We start from the raw sequence: 21,111 nt of genomic DNA, 5'->3' as shown, positions 1-21,111 counted from the left end.
GAGGAAAAGGAGTAACATCTTTAAAGAGTTGAGTGTTTGAGGTAGAAAGGGGAGCCTTTTGCCCCAATATTGTCATCTTTATTATCTGAGTCTCTGTGGTTTGAATACAATATTTTGGAAAAGAAGGCTGGTAGCATTTGAATGTGTAGAATATAAGGAGTTAGAAGACCTAGACCCTTGTCTTACTCATTGTATGCCATTTATTCTTTTAATAATTTAACACACATATTTAGAACAATTAACAGTTATTGATCCCTGGAGACACAAAAAAAGAGCCCTTACAAGTACCATTAGGAATATCATTGATAAAATAAAACAACATATGTGTTTATAGGCTATATTTTATTTATTTATTTACTTATTTATTAAAAAGATTTTTAAATGGATTTTAGAGAGAGAGGAGCAGGGGGAGAGATTTATAACAGGTTGCCTCCTGCATGCCCCCTTCCAGTGATGAGCCTGAAATCGGTCATGTGGCTGACCGGAAATCAAACCAACAGCCCTTTGGTGCACAGGCTGATGCCCAACGACTGAGCCACACCCGCCAGGGCATATACTGGTAAACTATATTTTAATAAAATTAGAATCCTATATAATAAAAGGCTAATATGCAAATTGACCAAATGGTGGAAAGACCAGTCGCTATGATGCTCACTAACCACCAGGGGGCAGATGCTCAACACAGGAGCTGCCCCCTAGTGGTAGTGCACTCCCATAGGGGGAACGCCTCTCAGCCAGAAGCCGGGCTCATGGCTGGTGAGCCCAGTGGCGTTGGTGAGAGTCTCTCCTGCATCTGCGGCAGTGCTAAGGATGTCTGACTGCCGGTTTAGGTTCACTCCCCCACCCCCACCCCGAGTGCATGAATTTTGTGTACCGGGCCTCTAGTAGAATATAAAAGAGTTGGCCAAGAATGATAAAAATGTATTTATTGTCTAATTCCTCTTCCACTTTTAATTTAAGGTCAGAGTAACTTATATTTTTTAATGTAAGAACCAGTTTCCAATGAAGACAAATTGGGAAGTTAGGGTTTTCAGTCTTTGTGCCTATTGCTAGTAGGTCATTTTGTATGGGTTTTATTTGTCTTAGCCCCACTTATCTCTGATAAGCAAGTGTATGTTAAAACTTCAAGGTAATGCCTGGCTGGCATGGCCCAGTGGTTGAGTGTCTACCTCTGAACCAGGAAGTCACGGTTTGATTCCCAGTCAGGGCACATGCCAGGGTTGCAGGCTTGATCCCCAGTGGCGGCTGTGCAGAAGGCAGCTGATCAGTGATTCTTTCTCATCATTGATGTTTCTATCTCTCTCACCCTCTTCCTTCCTCTCTGAAATCAATACAGATATATTTAAAACAAAAACAAAAAAACTCCAAGGTAATGAACGAAGCCTACAAGTTAAAATTTTAACAGGTTCCAAAGAGCAAAAAGAGGCATGTATCAGGTTGGAGAATCTTGTATGTTTTGTCTGTCTTTACACATAAATTTTGTTTGCTTTAAGACAACAAACATTGAGGAAAATATGTACTTAAAATTGTCAAGTCCAGTGTACATCAGGGGGGCCAATACTGTCACTAGAATAAATGAGTTGAATGTAATCTAATGATAATCATTTTTCATATTTGCCAGAGGAAAAACTACTTAAGTATGAGGGCAAAACATTTTTTAAAAAATATATTTTATTGATTTTTTTTACAGAGAGGAAGGGAGAGGAAGAGGGATAGTTAGAAACATTGATGAGAGAGAAACACTGATTCAGCTGCCTCCTGCACACTCCCCACTGGGGATGTGCCCGCAACATGCCCTTGACCGGAATCGAACCTGGGACCCCTCAGTCCGCAGGCCGACACTCTATCCACTGAGCCAAACCAGTTTTGGCGTCAAAACATTTTTTTCCCCTGAGGCTAGAAGTAGGTAGAGACTGATTTATAGACTTTCTTATTTCAGTATAAAAGGGGTCTTTGAAATTGTTCTCAGAACTTGGAGTTGTGTTCCAGGATAGATGTGTCCAGCCAGGAGGCCAGGTTGGCCCCCAAAGGGAACTGCACTGCTGTAAATTTGTGGTTAGGAGGAAATCAGAGGAAGCGCACACTGTGTGAGCTGGGAGGAACAAAGAGAAGCTGTAGTCTCTAGAAGTAAGATTTTAGTGAGCAGTAAACATTAAAGAAGTAAAAGTAGTGAAGAAGTTAAAGCAGTCAAGAAGCTGATTAAGCCTCAGTGCACTGAGCAGATAAAGTTAAGAGTTCTATTTAGCGGGTCAGGCCCTTCTAATTCTGAAGTCTCTGGTTGATGAGTGATATTTTTGTCTAAAACATCCTTCTTGACAGCTTGGCCAAATTTCTTCCAACTGTTATCGTCTTTCACACCCAAGCAGCTGGTTTCATTATCAGCTGTACTCTTTCTCCCGGGATCTTAACTCCCTCTTTCCTTTTGCTAATTAATTTTCTCTTTCTTTATCATTAGATGTTCTCAATGTTAGGTTTTTCTTTCAACTATAAACAGATTCTCTAAAGTCTAGCTTAGGTGAGAAACTGTAAACTTGATATTGAGTTGAAATTGTGGTTCTCTGATAGACTAAGCAAGATTAACACTTTGGCACACAAAATCAGTAAAATGAAGAATAGTCTAAGCTGATATTTCTGTTTTTAAAATAGATTTTTATTGATTTTTAGAGAGAGGAAGGGAGAGAGATAAAGAAATAGAAACCGATAAGAGAGAATCATTGATCTGCTACCTTCTGCACACCCTCCCCCTCCCCCCCCTGGGATCAAGCCTGCAACCTGGGCATGTGCCTTGACCGGGAATCAAACCGTGACCTCCTGGCTCACTGGCTGACTCTCAGCCACTGAGCCACACTGGCTGGGCTAAGCTGGTATTTCAGTGGCCATTGTGCCAGGGAGAGCGAGACTTACGCACACACAGATGCCCTGATGCGTATTAAGCACATTGTACAATAGCACTGTTTGAACTTTATGAACTGGGCGTGCTTGTGTGGCTTTTGGTGGAAGACATTCTGACCCTACCCACTTAGGTAAAGAGGAATGGAGTTTCTAGGCCTTTTTCTTAAACTAACACCAGAGGGGCTATTCACTATCAGGAAGTAGATGTAATCAGTCTTCAATCCTTTTTCCCATTTTACATCAAATTCATTTTCATAAGAGAAAAATAGGATACACTTATCCAAATTAAATAATTTCAAATTTACATTCTCAAGAATAATTTAGAAATTCACATTGCTTTTCTAAGCTCTTTCCCCTCACCCCCAGTGGGGACACATTGAGTTTTGGAACTAATTAGATGAATACCCTAGATGGAAAAGACTCAGAAAATGGTGCGTCTTTAATGACCTGGAATGGAAAAACAAGGCAGTAATACTCTTTCAAAAAGTAGCTAGTAATCTTCCTTATTACAACACATAGGGTTCAGAAAACAATGAGCTTTGTTTGAACCACTTAAATATTTCAGAGTTTTGTTGACTCTCATCCAGGGGTAGGAACTCACCTTCATAAAGAACATCTTGTGCAACATAGGTGTTAGATTAATAGTAATGGTTTTGTAGGAATATCCAGTACTTTAGCCTTAAAGTAGAACTTTCGGGAAAAGGGATTTTAGAAGGATCTGAGAATCTTTACATTTTCTTCAGGACACAACATGAATTTTAAAAAGTCATAACTGCTTGTTAATACCTAAACCCTTGGATATTACTTTTTAAAGCCTTAGTCTGTGCCTCTGGCTATGTACTTTGTCACCAGCATGCTGCTGGCACTGAATCTTGTCTGAGAAAAGCATTAAGAGGGAGTTAACTTCAAACATTCCTGTTCACATTTATTTAATCAGTTGCTTCCATGCAAACAGTTTTTTGTTTGCTTCTATGAAATTTATTTTCCTTCTTCAGTGATTTTCAACCTTTTTCATCTCATGGCATACATAAACTAATTACTAAAATTCTGTGGCAAACCAAAAAATATATTTTTTGCCAATCTCACCAAAAATTTGATTAATTCTGGACACCTATTGTGTTGGCTGTTGTCATTTTTTATTTGACAATCTAAGGGAAAAGAAGTCAGTGCCCCCAAATAAATCATCAGGTATTGCTTTTTTGCTTTTTAAAAAATTCTCACCCAAGGATTGAGGATATTTTTTCCATTGATTTTTAGAGAGAATGGAAGGGGAGTGGGGAGGGAACATCATTGTGAAAGAGATATATGGAATGGTTGTCTCCCACACAAGCCCCTACCGGGGATGGGCATCGAACCCCAGACCCTCTGGTGCATAGGCAAATGTTCTGAACACTGAGCCCGCTGGCCAGGGCTCAGATATTCCTTTTTTTTTTTTTTAAGATATTGCATTAAAAAAAAATTATTGTGGCACACCGATTGAAAATTGCTGTCCTAATGCTGCCTTTGATGTTGTTTATGTATAGGAGGGGAGAAAAAAAGGGAGGAAGAATTAGGGGACTGTTAAAAAACACTCCTAAACCTTACAGTTTTAGGGAGACCTTTGCAATGTTGAATACAGCTCTAAAATCAGTGAAATAGTTTTGAGTGCCTTTGCCCTCTACAGGGGAATTTTACAAGAAAAAAATATTTCAAATTCAAAAATTTTTTTAACCAGAGGGGGAAAAGTTTACGTTAATGTTTATGTATGTATTTTAATAGTCATTTCTTGGGGTGATTTTTAAATAGGTTTGGGTTATTCAGAGTGTTCTTCCAGCCCTAACCGGTTTGGCTCAGTGGATAGAGCGTTGGCCTCTGGACTGAAGGGTCCCAGGTTCAAGGGCATGTATCTTGGTTGCGGTCACATCCCCACTAGGGGGTGTGCAGGAGGCAGCTGATGGATGTTTCTCATCGATGTTTCTAACTCTCTCTCCCTCTCCCTTCCTCTCTGTAAAAAAATCAATAAAATATATATTTTTAAAAAACCAAAGTGTTCTTCCAGAGTTCTTGTAAATGCTAAGAAACACAGAATTTCTTAAAAATATATTTTTATTGATTTCAGAAAAGGAGAGGAAGAGAGAGAAACATCAACAATGAGTGAGAATCATTGATTGGCTGCCTCCTGCATGCCCCCCTACTGGGGATCGAGCCCACAACCCGGGCATGTGCCCTCACCAGGAATTGAACCCAGGACCCTTTAGTCCGCAGGCCTACGCTCTATCCACTGTGCCAAACCGACTAGGGCAGTGGTCAGCAAACTCATTAGTCAACAGAGCCAAATATCAACAGTACAACAATTGAAATTTCTTTTGAGAGCCCAATTTTTTAAACTTAAACTTCTTCTAATGCCACTTCTTCAAAATAGACTCGCCCAGGGCGTGGTATTTTGTGTAAGAGCCACACTCAAGGGGCCAAAGAGCCGCATATGGCTCAAGAGCCACAGTTTGCCGACCACGGGACTAGGGCAACACAATTATTGTTAACTAGATATTCAGAATTTATTATAGCTAGTTGGTGTTTTGAGGAGATAACTATTCATTTTGATATAATTTTAAATTTACAGAAAAGTTTCAAAATAGTATCGGAATAAATGATTTCAAGATAACATGGTAAGAGTCTAAGAGTAATGATAATGGTAACCAGCAGGTGCCTTGGGAGAACACGAAGGAGGGCCATTTAACCCAAATTAGGAGTCAGGAAATGCTTTCCTAACGATTTGGCTTCTGAAACTCCATGATCATAACTTTACAGCATGGCTATGTGGGCGCTAAGACAGAGTGATAGTAAGTTAAAGTGAAGGCAATGTATGCCAGCCAAGTGGAGGGCTGCAGATCTCCATTATCCATTTGAGAAGCTTTCTCAGAGCCCAGGCTGGGTAGCTTAGTTGGTTAGAGTGTCGTCCCAATAGGCCTAGGTTGTGGGTCCAATTCCTGGTCAGGGTACATACATTGTATAAATAAGTGGAACAACAAGTATATGTCCCTCCTTCGCTCGCTCCCTCCCTCCCTCCCTCCCTCCCTCTTTACCTCTCTCCCTTCCTTTCTCTCTAAAATCTATCAATCATATATATATATTAAAATTAAGCTTTAGAGAGAGAGTCCCTAAAGTATTTGTTAAGTGAATCCAACCCAGCCAGTGTTGCTCAATGGTTGAGCATTGACTTATGAACCAGAGGTCACAATTCAATTCCAGCTAGGGCACATGCCTGAGTTGTGGGCTGGATCCCCAGTATGAGGCATGCAGGAGGCAGCCTATCAATGATTCTCTCTCATCATGGATGTTTCTATCTCTCCCTCCCTCTCCTTTCCTCTCTAAAATCAATAAAAATATTTTTTTTAAAAAATGAATCCAGAGAGCAGTGGGTGGTTGAGACCAAATACTTGACTGAACCCAGATTCAGTATAGGCAATGCAGACCTGCCTGGGAGAACAGGACAGAAAAGAATGGGGGCGGGGAGGGGGGGAACGGAGGAATTGGATCAAAGGAGGAATCTAAGACTCAGAGATGTTAGTGACGTACTTTAAGTCACCTGGTTCAACAAGTCTGATTCTAAAGCCATGATTTTCCTCTTTCCCCTACTTGGGAGCAAGGAGACATTATTCCATTCAAATCTCAGACTGGAGAGGCTGGAGGCTGGATTGAACTATCTGGATTACACTGTTGGAATGAAAATATGTTTTGAACTTTAAAATGTTTCAAGAAAATCACTTGAAATCCGGATACTGGAATCTGTCCCCCCTTTTAATGTTTATTCCTTGTTTTCTTGAGATTCTTTAACATATGTGCATTAATTGTTTTCTTTAAAATGTTTCTCTTAGATCTACATTATTAGAAAAACTTGAAATTATGATTATTTGTTATTCATTTATACAAGTTTAAGGTGTTTCACCCATGTTTTTTGCTAAATAAACAATCTTTTACTTCAACCTGTAAAAAAAAAGAAAGTGAATCCAATCATTTGCCACAGCATAGATGGAACTAGAGAGTATTAGGCTCAGTGAAATAAGTCAATCAGAGAAAGACAAGTACCATATGATTTCACTTATATGTGGAATCTAAAGAACAAAATAGATGAACAAACAAAATTGAAACAGATTCATAGATACAGAGAACAGACTGACAGCTATTAGAAGGGAGCCTTAATAGCTGGGTGAAGGAGGTGAAGGGACTAAAAAATACAAATTGGCAGTTACAAAGTAGTCATGGGGATAATGTAAAGTACAGCACAGGGAATATAGTCAGTAATATTGCGGCAACTATGGTGCCAGGTGGGTACTGGAAATGTCAGAGGGAATGCTTTGTAAAGTATATGATTGACCACTATGCTGCACATCTGAAACCAATACAAAATATATGGAAAATAAACTAATTGAAAAAAAGAAGCAAATTCATATTATCTTTTTACTTTTTAAAAAATAAATAATACAGAAATGCACATGGTAAAATTTTTTAAAGAAGAAAATGGAATATAGTATATATTCATTGAGAGGTTTTCCTTTTACCTAATCTCATTTGGGCTCCCCCACTTCTTCGTCTTAGGGAGAGCATTACCAGTTTTTGACTTATTGTCCTTTGGAGATAGTATATATGTGTACATGTGTGTGTTCTTTTTATTTTCCACCCAAATGATAGCATACTGTTCTATAAATTGGTTTGTTTGTTTTTTTACTTGACATCATATGTTGGAGATTATTTCCTACCAATATCTGTAGATCTGCCTTATTTATAATAGCTGCATGGTATTCCACCGTATGAATGTTCATAGTTTATTTAATCAGTCCTCTGCTAATATCTTGGTTGTTTATTTTTGTTTTTTGTTTTTTGTTTAAATATATTTTATTGATTTTTTATAGAGAGGAAGGGAGAGGGATAGAGAGTTAGAAACATCGATGAGAGAGAAACATCGATCAGCTGCCTCCTGCACACCCCCTACTGGGGATGTGCCCACAACCAAGGTACATGCCCTTGACCGGAATCGAACCTGGGACCCTTCAGTCCTCAGGCCAACGCTCTATCCACTGAGCCAAACCAGTTAGGGCTCTTGGTTGTTTTTTGATACTGCAGTCTTTTGATACTACAAATAATGCTATGAGAAATATGCACATACTTCCTTATGTGAGTGTTTAGGATGTATTCTTAGAAGTAGAATTGCTGAGTCAAAGGATATGTAGACTTAATGACATTTGGACAGAAAATGTAATTTTATTAGCATTTTAATACTGTAAAACAGTCTTACAACTTTTGATAAGGAATAAGATAAAATAGTTATATTACACTTAACCATTTTTCTGTTGTTGATTGCTGTTTAATAAGATGAATCTTACTGGCTATAAGAGAAGGTGATACTTTATGGTTGGCGTGATCTAGAATATCAAAGCATATTATTCATAACTATCAAAGTATTGCTGAGTTGATTCTGGTTGCTTATATCTCAACTTCGTCTTTTCCTTAGTGTAACCGAGTGACTGAAAATGGCCTGTGGTATGGCCTTAGAGAGCAAAACTACCTTAATGTTAACTTACAGCTTCTGTATGTATCTTAACCTTTCATGGAGGCTTAAAAAACTGTGCAGCACACCAAGCATAACTGACCCTCTCTGTTCCCTGTCCTGGTTATGTTCTATATACACTACAAACAGTGGAGCTTGTGGTTTGTTAATGAAAAGTTTTAATGAGAAAGTTGGAATCTAGAATCAATTTTCTCTCCTGGAATAATACATTCCTGAGATTTCAGAGAGAAGACTAGACTTCTTACATATTAATGGCTTTAGATGTATTTAGTATAGGAATAATCAATTAGAATAGTGATATTTATTAAACTTTTTATCATGAAATATTTCTGTCTAAAGTTATTCTTTATCACTTCTGCAGACTACAGGCTTGAGGAAAAACACTATCTCAGTTGTTTGCCTTTTATTTTTTTATTTTGAGAGGACGTTTATGAAAGCTGGGGACAGGAAACAAGGAAGGATGTGGGATAAAAGACGCAGCAGGAGAGAGCATAGGCGAGGCTGCTTTGGCTCTCCAGAAAAGAAGTGAGCCACGCTGGGCTGCTGTCAGCTCACTGGAGAGTCGGAGAAAAGGGGATGACATTGGAGACAGGTTCAGGGGATTAGCTTGGGAAGAGCAGCTGCTGCCCATTGTGTCCCTGGTTGCAAGTCTTGTAGGGTCCTTTGGAATTTAGGAGATGCATGCCTATGGGGGAAGAAGAAAGGGAAGGGAAAGGTGCCCGGGTGCTCCTGGAAGGGGGCGTGCCTCAATTCATTGCTTTTTAAATACACGTTGAGTAGCCTATTTTGGATTGGAATCTTCCTCAAATGTATAAAAGCACTTCTGTGTCTTCTTAAATAGGATATCATGCATCACTACAAAAATAATCTAATCAGTTCTTGGTGAGTAGGCCACAGTTAAGAAATTTGATATAACAATAATATATTAATTTTCCTATATAATAAAAGGCTAATATGCAAATTGTTCCCTTGGGAGCTCAAGACTGGGCGTTTGATCGCTCACTATGATATGTGCTGACCACTAGGGGGTGGCATGGAACATGGTGGATGACCAGCAGCTGTGGCAGGGGCGCTGAGGGAGTGAGGGAAGGAGGAGGAGGGGAGGCTGGAGGCGGGGAACCTGATCGGCCCTGATTGCTGGCCAGGCCTAGGGACCCTTCCTGTGCACAATTTTGTGCACTGGGCCTCTAGTATGATTAAGAATAAGATTATTATTCTTTTAAAAAATTATTTTAAATATATTTTATTGATTTTTTTACAGAGTGGGAGAGGGATAGAGAGTTAGAAACATCAATGAGAGAGAAACATCGATCAGCTGCCTCCTGCACACCCCCTACTGGGGATGTGCCCGCAACCAAGGTACATGCCCTTGACTGGAATCGAACCTGGGTCTCTTCAGTTCGCAGGCCGACGCTCTATGCACTGAGCCAAACCGGTTAGGGCAATTATTATTCTTAATAATAATGTTCTCAGAGCTAATTGAAGTATAAGGAAGGGCTCTTTGCCTCAGATCAAATGGCCCAAGACCTTTTTCTATGACAGCCTTAATCCCGGATCGGATTTGTGGTTTCTAATTCATTGTGGGCTAAGATAACCTGGTTACCTGGCTTTTTAGAATTAGAAGTAAAAAGGCTCTGGGTGGTGCCAAGGGCTGTACTGTGATTGGAAGCAAGTGGTTATTGCTACTCTGAGTTATCAGATGTAAATCCCGTTTGGTGAGGAGCTATGGTAACTGGCTGAAAGAGGGGTTGGGATCTCTTGCCTGGTGTTGAGCCATCTGGTGGCTCAAGGCCTGATAGGAGGAATATGGCTGGTCATACATTATAACAAAATACCTGATATTGGTTACTGCAGAGATGAAAATTGTTTTCCAAATGAGTCAGTGGTGGTATGTTTTATACCCCAGAAAATAGATGAAACCTAAAACCCCCTTTGGGCCTGAATTCTGTAATTCTATAAGATAGGTATAATATAGAATATGTTGGTAGATAGATGGTCTAAAACAGAAAGTAGAGGACTGTTCAGTTAGGAGGAACAAAGGGACATAAGTGGAAAAGACAATTTAATATATTTTATTGATTTTTTACAGAGAGGAAGAGAGAGGGATAGAGAGTTAGAAACATCGATGAGAGAGAAACATCGATCAGCTGCCTCCTGCACACCCCCCACTGGAGATGTGCCCGCAACCAAGGTACATGCCCTTGACCGGAATTGAACCTGGGACCCTTGAGTCCGCAGGCCGACGCTCTATCCACTGAGCCAAACCGGTTTCGGCGGAAAAGACAATTTAAACAATAAAAGACAGCTAAGGGGAGTCTTCATACCTTTTTCAGAAGGAGAGTTATTATTACCCTATCTTCCCCTTCTGAATTTGCAATTGACTGAGAAGTAGATTCCTTAATTAGTAGATCAGAAATTTAAAAAATCAAGCCTTATTGGCGGGGTTGACTGGAGAATACACCATAGATCTGTGGTCAAATGGGCTTATTAATACCTCTTTACACCCAGTTGAACTTAACCCAACAGAATGCGGGACATTTTGGACACCTCCTCGTCCCCACAGGTTGCTTATTGCAGGACTGTGAGGAGTGCCGGCATCTCGAGAACCAGGCCCAGCCCTCCTGCTTCAGCGCTCCCTGAAAGTCCAAGAGCGGAGGGCATGGTCATTAGTTTCTTCTCCCAGTTGTTGAAGGGTGGGGAATGAGACCTGAAACATTAGAGCTGACGTCTCTCCTGGGGAAACATGAAGCTAGGAAATAGTGGCCCTCCACTATCCGTGTGCTGGTGAGGTGCTTTTCCCCTGTCCAGAAATTGAAGCATAAGGCCCTTGAATAAATATTTAAAAATATATATTTTTATTGATTTCAAAGAGAGGAAGAAAGAGATAGGAACATCAATGATGAGAGGGAATCATTGATTGGCTGCCTCCTGCATGCCTCTCCTCCCCGCCCCTTCTTCCCCCCCCCCCCCCCCCCCCTCCGTGTCCAACCACACACACAAACACTTGGGATCAAGCCTGCAAACCAGGCATGTGCCCTGATCAGGAATCCAACTGTGACCTCCTGGTTCGTAGGTTGATGCCCAACCACTGAGCCACACTGGCTGGGCCCTTACATAAATCTTTGTCATTTATTTCTAATCGAAGACTCCCAACTACTAGGCAATACCAAGTGTATTCCCGAGGAGAAAGAAAAGTCTGAGCGTTTTATAGTAAAAAGTCCATTTTGGAGGAGAATCAGTTCTGCATTCTTAGTGCCCGCATTGGTTCAAGATGGTAATCCTCAGATGTCTGGTGGTTTAGACAATGGAACATTTTCTCTTTGAGGTAATTCAGATGGTTAACTGGAGTCATCAAAGGCACAATGCACTGATATTCAGGTAGGACTGGAAATTTCAAAAGCTTAAGTTTTCAGAGTCAGTTTAAACAAGAATAATTATTTTTTTGATGCCTCAGTTAATAAATTAGCAGCATAACCTAAAGTTAATAATTTAGCAGCATAACCACTGTGACTCTTTTTTATTTCTCCACTCTGTTTCTCAAGTTTAAATTGTTAGGTCAGAGAGAGTTTTAGATTTCTGCCCTTAAAAACTCATAAAACTGAGGCCTGGCTAGGCTATCAGATGGTTAGGGCACCGTCCTGTCCCCATTGGTCAAGGTTGCAGGTTCCATCCATCCCTGGTCAGGGCACATACAAGAATCAACCAATGAATGCTTAATTATGTGGAACAACAAACCAGTGTTTCTCTCTTCCTGTCTCTCCCTCCCCACCCTCCTAAAATCAGTCAATCAATTAAAAAATATTAAAAACTCAAAATGGGAGAAATCAGCCTTGATTTCTGGATTTATCTGGAGGTAAGCAGAGACTGGGTGATTGCCTAGCAGCCCATGTGTGGAGGTTTATTCAGAAGCTTTTGCCTCTGGCATCAGACTGGTCCTGATCCTGGGAGGGGGTCCGCCCCCTCGCCTGTCATGCAACACATGTTTGTGGGGAACGTGGTGCTAAACTGTTCTAGAGGACCTGCTTCTCAAAAACAAAGAAAACATTTGCCCGCTCCAATTTGGTTTTGAAATCTTGCCAGCAAAACCATGATTAAGACATATTTTTATTCAAATCCCTTAATCATACTCAGAAAACTAATTATTTTCAAGGTTATCTAATTCAATAGAAGAATTATTCTTTTCATATAGTAAGGCTTTGGTTGTACAGAGTACAAATGCTGTTGCTGAACTTGTTAGTTTGTTCTTGTTCACTCCTCTCCCTCCCTTTTCTACTTTCCAGAATCCTATTCTAAGAACACCATGGTGTTGGGGCCTGAACAGAAGATGCCAGATGGTAATTTACAGTTTTTGTGTTATTGTCTAATTGTTATTTGGATATAGAAATTTATCATTTTCTTTTTCATTGTCTATTCCAACAAAAAATGTTCCCATTTGCCCTCCTTCGGCCAATAATATCTTCGTGGAGATCTGCTCCATTCAGAAGTCACCATCTGGTGACTTAGGCTATAAATGAAAATGGGTTTATAATCACAGAGACCTGCCTCATCTTGTTTCCAGTTCTGAGATGAGCCAAGATTAGCAAAAAGTTTGGTTCCTATAGCAGTAATGCCTGCAAAGGCAGTAATATTCACAGACTTGTCATAAAACCCTCCTTCTAGGCTGCGGATGGCATTTCAGATACGTATGGAGCTGTCAAGTACTGGGTGTGCACCTTATGCTGTATTTGATTAGAGCTTCTTGACTGCTTTGACTAATCCTTCCTAATTCTAAGTTTTCCCTTTAGAATTTCCATTCCTTTTTATAATTAAAAAAAAATTCTTAATAAGTTCCGGGCCACTTTCTTTCCATATAGAAAGAAAGCTTTTGTTTTTCAATTGGAGGTTATAAGGATTTCTTAGAAACACTGAGATTAGAGCTTTGTGGTTCAAAATAGCCATTTGATGGCTACAGCAATCCTGGTTTTGTATCTTTTTGGCAGATTAGCCCTTATCTTCCAGTCCCTAATCCCTCCCCCTCCCTGCATTTAAGATTAACTGCGGAATGCCAAGGTCAGGGAAACTCTATCAGTCTTAGATGAGTTCTCCTATCACGAGGGTCACCACGTGGCCTGCACTCTTTACTGCAGGCCTTAGTCAGGAGGCAGAGGGGTTCCCGCTTGGCGGTTTTCCGGCAGCCTCAGATTTTAGCCTGAACTGTGGCAGGATTTTGCAACTTCCGCATTTTTTGAGAAGCCTGCCGGAGGTATAATGTCCAAGGAAGTTTCTTTGAGTAAGTCCTACCAAATATTAGGAGGGGAGGTGGTGGTGGTGTGTCCCCCACTAGATTGACCTAGTTTTTCTTGTAAAAGTTAGGATTTTAGGTTACCAAAGAGGCTAGTCTGGGAATGTTATATTTTGAGTCCTAGACATCAGTGTTCTTAGAAGAAAATGAAATGGTTCTAAAAGTTGCCAAGTGGGAATAGAAGTATGAAAATAGAAAAACCGTTGTGAGACTATGTAAGTCAGTGGTTCTCAACCTTCCTAATGCCGCGACCCTTTAATATCGTTCCTCATGCTGTGGTGACCCCCAACCATAAAATTATTTTCGTTGCTACTTCATAACTGTAATTTTGCTACTGTTAATGAATCGTAATGTAAATATCTGTGTTTTCCAATGGTCTGAGGCGCTACAGCAGCGTTTCTCAACCTTCGCGACCCACAGGTTGAGAACCGCTAGCAGGGTCACCTAAAACCATCGGAAAACACAGATATTTACGTTCCGATTCATAACAGTAGCAAAATTACAGTTATGAAGTAGCAATGAAAATAATTTTATGGTTGGGGGTCACCACAACATGAGGAACTGTATTAAAGGGTCGTGGCATTAAAAAGGTTGAGAACCACTGATGTAAGTAGTCTTAACTGATATAGAGCCCAGCTGTTGTAGGTCAGTGGTTGAGTGTCGACCTATGAACCAGGAGAGGGTTGTAGGCTCGATCCACCTCCTTGCAGGAGGCAGCTGATCAATGAATCTCTCTCAGCATTAATGTTTTTATCTCTCTCTCCCTCTCCCTTCCTCTCTGAAATCAATAAAAAGATATTTAAAAAAAACACACAAAACTGATGTAGAGCTGAATGATGGCAGAAGGAAGTGATAGGGAGCTTTTTTGCCATAGCCTTTTTTTATTTCTCAAATTTTCAATCATGTGACTGTATTGCTTATTCAAAAATAAATTTATTTCCGTTGCTGGGTGGCTCAGTTGGTTGGAGCATTGTTCCGTACAACAAAAGGTTGCATGTTCGATCTCCAGTTGGGGTGCATACTGTAGGCTACTGATTGATGTTTCTCTCTCTCTCTTAAATCAATAAAAACATATCCTCAGGTGAGGATTAAGAAAATAATTTGAAAAATTAATTTATTTAAAATAAAAATATTAGAAATAAATTGAGATACAGTCAGGTAACTCTTGTGCCTTTAGGGTGTTAAAGATTTAATTTCAGTATTACTATGGATGAATTGTTAGTTTGCTCATTTTTTAAAAAAAATTCTTTTCAAATTTATTTATTCAGGTGCTGCTTCTGAAGACTATGGGGACTCTGCCAGTCTTGGTGCTATCAACCCTGCCTACAGTAGCTCCTCTCTTCCGCAAACCACCGGGACCTCAGAGGAGCCCTTCACCACCTACTTTGATGAGAAGATTCCCATTCCTGAGGAGGAGGTCAGTGACAGGTCCTTGGAAGAAAAAGTTGTTATGTAAGGAAAACGTGTGTAACAGGTCTGCTGATCAACAACCTCAGGTCTAAGTTTGGCACACAGTCTCTGAAGACCGAATTTTAAAAATCAGAATAAATAGAAGCTGTTCAGGAAAATGAGGGCCTTGAAAACTGTTGCCAATGAGAAACGCTCACATCAAAGAAGTATGAGATTTATGTTCCTCTTTTACGACAGCTTTTAAAAAATATATATTTTATTGATTCCTTCACAGAGAGGAGAGGGATAGAGAGTTAGAAACATCGATCAGCTGCCTCCTGCACACCCCCCATTGGGGATGTGCCCGCAACCAAGGTACATGCCCCTGACTGGAATCGAACCTGGGACCCTTCAGTCCGAAGGCCGACGCTCTATCCACTGAGCCAAACCAGCCAGGGCTTTTTACGACAGCTTTTGTCCCATTTGGGTAGTGGTTGAGCACAGAGATACTGATATTGTTACTCTTGTTTTAAAATGAGAGGCTGATGGGTAAGGTAAGAGAAAGGTAAGGGAAAAACTCATTACTTGGACGGAGAAGGGGCCAACTTATTGATAATAAGTGGATAAAATGGAGATGAAACTTGGACACACCCAATATCCACCATCCTAAATCCTTTGTTTTGTGACACTGATATTGTTGCTTTGTATATGATAAAACAGATCAGTAGTATGGAGGTGATAATCAGTTTGATCTCTTTTCCTCTTGTACAGCACTCTTGTTTTAGCTTTCGTAAACTATGGGCTTTCACGGGACCAGGCTTTCTTATGAGCATTGCCTACCTGGATCCAGGAAACATCGAATCAGATTTGCAGTCTGGAGCAGTGGCTGGGTTTAAGGTAAATGTCTAATTCTACCCGTGTCCCTTTTATTTTTATTTTTTTATATTTTATTGATTTTTTACAGAGAGGAAGAGAGAGGGATAGAGAATTAGAAACATCAATGAGAGAAACATTGATCAGCTGCCTCTTGCACACCCCCTACTGGGAATGTGCCCGCAACCAAGGCACATGCCCCTGACCGGAATCGAACCTGGGACCCTTGAGTCCGCAGGCTGACGCTCTATCCACTGAGCCAAACCGGCCTCGGCTACCCGTGTCCCTTTTAAACACACACAACACACTCACATCCTTTTCCTCTACTCTGCTGGTGGGCATCAACCTCTGAACTTACGGTGACGTTTAAGTGAAAAGTACTTTTCCATCTGGTTTTTTATTTTATTTTATCCACATAGTTGGTTTTTTATTTCACCCACACAATTCCCTTGAATAAAGGAGAAACTGCAGATGGGAGAAACTAAGGCTCAGAGAGGTACAAGGAGACATACCAGGTTATGTGTAGAACCTGATACAGAACTTGGGTCACTTGGTTCCTGACCTGGGCTCTTTCCTGAATGTAGTGCTTCCCATTCACATTGCCAAACAACCAAACAAAAAAGCCTCTGCTGTCTGTGAGTGTTATGGTGGGATTTTGTTCCTCTCTAGTTGCTCTGGGTTCTTCTGTTGGCCACCATCGTGGGCCTCCTGCTGCAGCGCCTTGCGGCTAGACTGGGAGTGGTCACGGGGCTGCATCTTGCTGAAGTCTGTTACCGTCAGTATCCCAAGGTGAGCAGTGTACCGTTCTGTTTGTCTGTCACTCACATCATAGGAATCTGTGTGTCTGGCAGTATGTGCTGGCCCTACTACTGTATACTGAAACAGTGGAGGACTTGGTGGTCAGTGGCCCTGAGGACTGGGAGTCCCAAGGAAATTCTCTAGGCCCCTCTTACTGCCAAGCCACATTTCTACGTTCCTTCAAAAAGTTTCCTTAGAAAAATCGTGTTTGAGTAAACATTTACCATTCATTCTGCCTTCTGGCATCTATTAGTGCCCAGGCCATGGCGTGGTGGGGCTACTCTCTAAGCACTTTCAGTCATGCTTTCATATTACTCAGTCACTTTGCATTATACGTATTTTCTTTTTGTTTGACTTTGCTAGCAATTAGAAAAAAGTAAGTTTCTTCCTTATAATACAAACTGTTTGTGGCAGGATCTGTGGATCTTCTAATAACTATTTTTCAATTAACCCCACCTGGGTGTTACACTGTTCTCTTCTTCTTCCTTCTGGACTCTTGGAGCCTTTCTTACTGCCACCTGAGGCGGAAGTGGAGCCTGTGTCCGGAAGATAGCTTTACCCTAGCTTCATCTTTTTTTCTTTGATTTCAGAGAGGAAGGGAGAAGGAGAGAGAGATAGAAACATCAATGATGAGAGAGAATCATTGATTGGCCGCCTCCTGCACACCCTCCACTGGGGACCCAGCGTACCACATGGGCATGTGCCCTTGACCGGAATCAAAGCCAGGACCCTTCAGACCGCAGGCCGATGCTCTATCCACTGAGCCAAACCAGCTAGAGCCTTTTCTTTTTTTAATAGAAGGGAGAGGGAGAGAGAAATAGAAACATCAGTGATGAGAGAGAATCATTGATCGGCTGTCTCCTACACGCTGCACACTGGGGATTGAGCCTGCAACTTGGGCATATGCCCTGACCAGGAATCGAACCATGACCTCCTAGTTCATAGGTTGATGCTCAGCCACTGAGCCACACCGGCTGGGCCTTAGCTTCATCTTTATTTTTTTATTTTTTAAAAATATATTTTATTGATTTTTTACAGAGAGGAGGGGAGAGGGATAGAGAGTTAGAAACATCGATGAGAGAGAAACATCAACCAGCTGCTTCCTGCACCCCCCCCACTGGGGATGTGCCCACAACCAAGGTACATGCCCTTGACCAGAACCGAACCTGGGACCCTTCAGTCTGCAGGCCAAGGCTCCATCCACTGAGCCAAACTGGTTAGGGCTAGCTTCATCTTTAGATGAGATACTAGAGATCTACCTCTGGTTTGTCCTAAATGTTTAATCTCCTTTCCTGGCTGTGAGAAAGTACCCTAATCTTTTTTTTTTTTCCTTATATGCTTCTTAAAAGAAAATCCTGGTAATTTATAATTTCTTTTAGCTTCTCTTTCTTTGTGTATCTTAGCAGTTGTTTTTTGGGTAGTAGATACGTGGAGGTGTTCTTTTTCTGTGCTCAGTGAACCAGCATTAACTAGATTTGTCTTCAACCTGCATTGTTTGACCAGATTAGTTCCCTATTTTGTCATACACCACCCAATTCCAACCACTTTGCCCTGAGTCCCTTTGCATCTGTCCTTTTTTACTTCCGTGTTATTACATTATGGAAGACTCAGCCTTTTCACATTTGTTATGTCTCTTCGGCTACAATCAGGATCGATATTTTCTTCAGACATTTTTTATTCGCTCCTGAACAGTATTTTGACCATATTAGCATCATCATTTCCCCCTAAGACTTAGGATCGTTTTTTTTAGGCATGAAATTAAGTGGAAATTAATGAATGGAAATTCCATTCCTCTCTTGAATGGAAAGGAAAGAGGAAAAAATTAGGATCCAGCTGCTACCTAGGCCCTGACTCATAAGCTCCGCTGCACAGAAGCACACTTGCCTTCTGTAGGTAGGGCCCACAGTGCTATGATGGGTCTTTATCTCTAAACTGAAGGCTTATAAAGGACTGCTGATGGGTCAGTTCCAAAATGTGAATTCCAAGTTATGGGGGAAGTTCTTAGAAGTTATTAACTAGAACCATGTCTTTCTTCTGTTTGGTGTTTAGGTCCCACGAATTGTCCTGTGGCTGATGGTGGAGTTGGCTATCATTGGCTCAGATATGCAAGAAGTTATTGGCTCAGCCATTGCCATCAATCTCCTGTCTGTAGGAAGGTGAGGGGGTTTCCCTCTAGAAAGTAATATTTTGCTAGATTTCAAAGCAAATGTAAAAATAAAAACCCAACTCATTTTCAATTTTCAACTCAAGTTTATTATATTTTCTGTGGAACCTATCTGGGCCCACTTTCCTCTGTCCTGGAAGATGTAGACTCTATATCTTCCGTGTTCTCATGTTGGATTATATACACCTCTGTTATGCAGTATGTATTATTGTATGTATTATTGTGTATCACAGTTATTTATTTGTATGTCAAATTATCCCAGTAAACAATGAGCTCCTTGAGGGGTAAGACCCATTCTTTCAACTATGTATCCTAATGTCTGACATAGTAGACAGTCAAGTTTGAGTGAATATTATTCATGTGATCCTAAACTACCCAAGGCCTGGCCTCCTGCCACTGTCCCCTCCCCCCAAGTCCTTGCTTCTCCAGAAGTTGTATGTATGGAGAGCTGTTGGGAAGAAAGTACTTCTCTCTCTTTCTTTCCTTTAATTTCCATTTCTTATCTCTGATCTAGGGTTCCCCTATGGGGTGGAGTTCTCATCACCATTGCAGATACTTTTGTATTTCTCTTTTTGGACAAATATGGTAAGTAGAGTGGCGATGGCGGGGTTAGGCAAAGAAGCTACTTTTCCATCATGTGACTGATGGGGAACTCTGTCTCCTGTAAACTCACTGCTGCATTTTCCTCTTTAGGCTTGCGGAAGCTGGAAGCATTTTTTGGCTTTCTCATCACTGTTATGGCCCTCACTTTTGGATATGAGGCAAGTGTGTCAGACTATTTATTATCTTTTCAAGACAAACAAAAAAATTGTGTTTTTTGTTTTTATTATAAAAGACAAAATAATGCTAGGATGGTTCAATTGTTTTGCATGTGCTAAGAAAAAGACAGTTGCTTCTACTTCTTGTAAGTAGCAGAGGTGACCTATGAAAATAGTTTGCTATTGACTTGACCCAGAAATCAGGCAAAGTCATGCAAATTAAGAGGTTCAGATCTTTGTGTTCATTCTAAGAACATTTGTGAAATTGCCCAGGCCATCTGGGGTATGCATATCTGAAAAGCCCATCAAGTGTCTGAAGGATGTCACCTTACTGAAGCGTTCTGTTGTGACATTGGTGGAGTTGGTAGGTGTACCCAGGCCATACAGTGGGGCTGGACATAGGGTTGGTGACCCAAAAAAGAGTGCTGAGTTTTTGCTGCATGTGCTTAAAAAGCCAGAGAGTAATGTTGAACTTAAGGATTTAGATGTGGAATCTCTGGACACTGAGCACATCTAGGTTAACAAAGCTCCCAAGATGTGGCACAGAACTTACAGATTATCCCACACATGAGCTCTCCCTGCCACACAGATGATTCTTACCGGGTGGTTTTTAAACCAGAAGAGGAGGTTGCACGGAAGAAAACAGATATCCCAGAGGAAACTGAGAAAACAAAACTTATGGCCCAGGAGTAAATTCAGCATAAAATAAAAAATGTTTATAAAGTAAAAGCAGAAAGAAAAAAAAGAAGAAGCCAGTTAAGTCTTGGGCCAATTTTGAAGGAATATTATTTATAGCAAAAACTAGTGTCCAGGAAGGTCTGCAGGACTCGAGTCCTATGTCAAAAACTTAGAGGCCCGGTGCATGAAATTTGTGCACAGGTAGTGTCCGTGTCCCTAGGCCTGGCCAGTGATCAGGACTGATCTGTGAGGTGACTGACGGGGCAATCAGGGGCCCCTGCTGGCACCTGCCTTGGCCAGCCTGGCGCCCGCCCGCTCACCAGCCCTGTCCCCGCCACCGCTGCCAGTCACCTCCCTCCTTGGGGCGACTGGCAGGGTGATCAAGGGGGCTCCCCACTGGCACCTGCCTTGGCTGGCCTGGGGGCAGCTCCTGCAGTGAGCGTCTTCCCCCTGGTGGTCAATGTGCATATTAGTGGACCTGTTCCACCGATTGTTCTGCCGTTTGGTCAATTTGCATATTAGTCTTTTATTAAATAGGATTATTATATAAGATGACTAGAGGGTGGGTGGAGGTGGAAGAGGGCATAGAGGGAATAAATGGTGATGGAAAAAAATAAATGACAAACTTTCTAGGACTTTCCAGACTGCACCCCCTGGTTCCAAATTGGCCACCTGGACAATAGAACAGCTTTGGAGAGGGTTAGGATGTTATAGGTCTTGGCTGTTAACGTAG

At 41.1% G+C, this 21,111-nt stretch overlaps 1 protein-coding gene across 4 annotated transcripts in view; it reads left to right on the top strand.

Annotated features, from left to right (window-relative positions):
* SLC11A2 (solute carrier family 11 member 2) overlaps nt 1–21,111 on the top strand; it is a 45,162-nt gene that overhangs the window by 3,766 nt on the left and 20,285 nt on the right. For all 4 annotated transcript variants that reach the window (XR_013813654.1, XM_079774053.1, XM_079774054.1 and 1 more), the window contains exons 2-8: nt 12,718–12,771; nt 14,987–15,135; nt 15,879–16,004; nt 16,650–16,769; nt 18,828–18,934; nt 19,457–19,527; nt 19,636–19,703. Coding sequence is in view for 3 of the 4 variants with exons in the window: in XM_079774053.1 (XP_079630179.1) it covers nt 12,738–12,771; nt 14,987–15,135; nt 15,879–16,004; nt 16,650–16,769; nt 18,828–18,934; nt 19,457–19,527; nt 19,636–19,703 (675 nt within the window). In the remaining variant the exon portion in view is untranslated. The remainder of the gene's footprint in view (nt 1–12,717; nt 12,772–14,986; nt 15,136–15,878; nt 16,005–16,649; nt 16,770–18,827; nt 18,935–19,456; nt 19,528–19,635; nt 19,704–21,111) is intronic.

Source organism: Cnephaeus nilssonii, assembly GCF_951640355.1.
Source record: "Cnephaeus nilssonii genome assembly, chromosome: 6".
Lineage (NCBI taxonomy): Eukaryota > Metazoa > Chordata > Mammalia > Chiroptera > Vespertilionidae > Cnephaeus > Cnephaeus nilssonii.
Note: the sequence above shows the minus strand (reverse complement) of the source record. Positions and strands in the feature narration are given on the sequence as shown.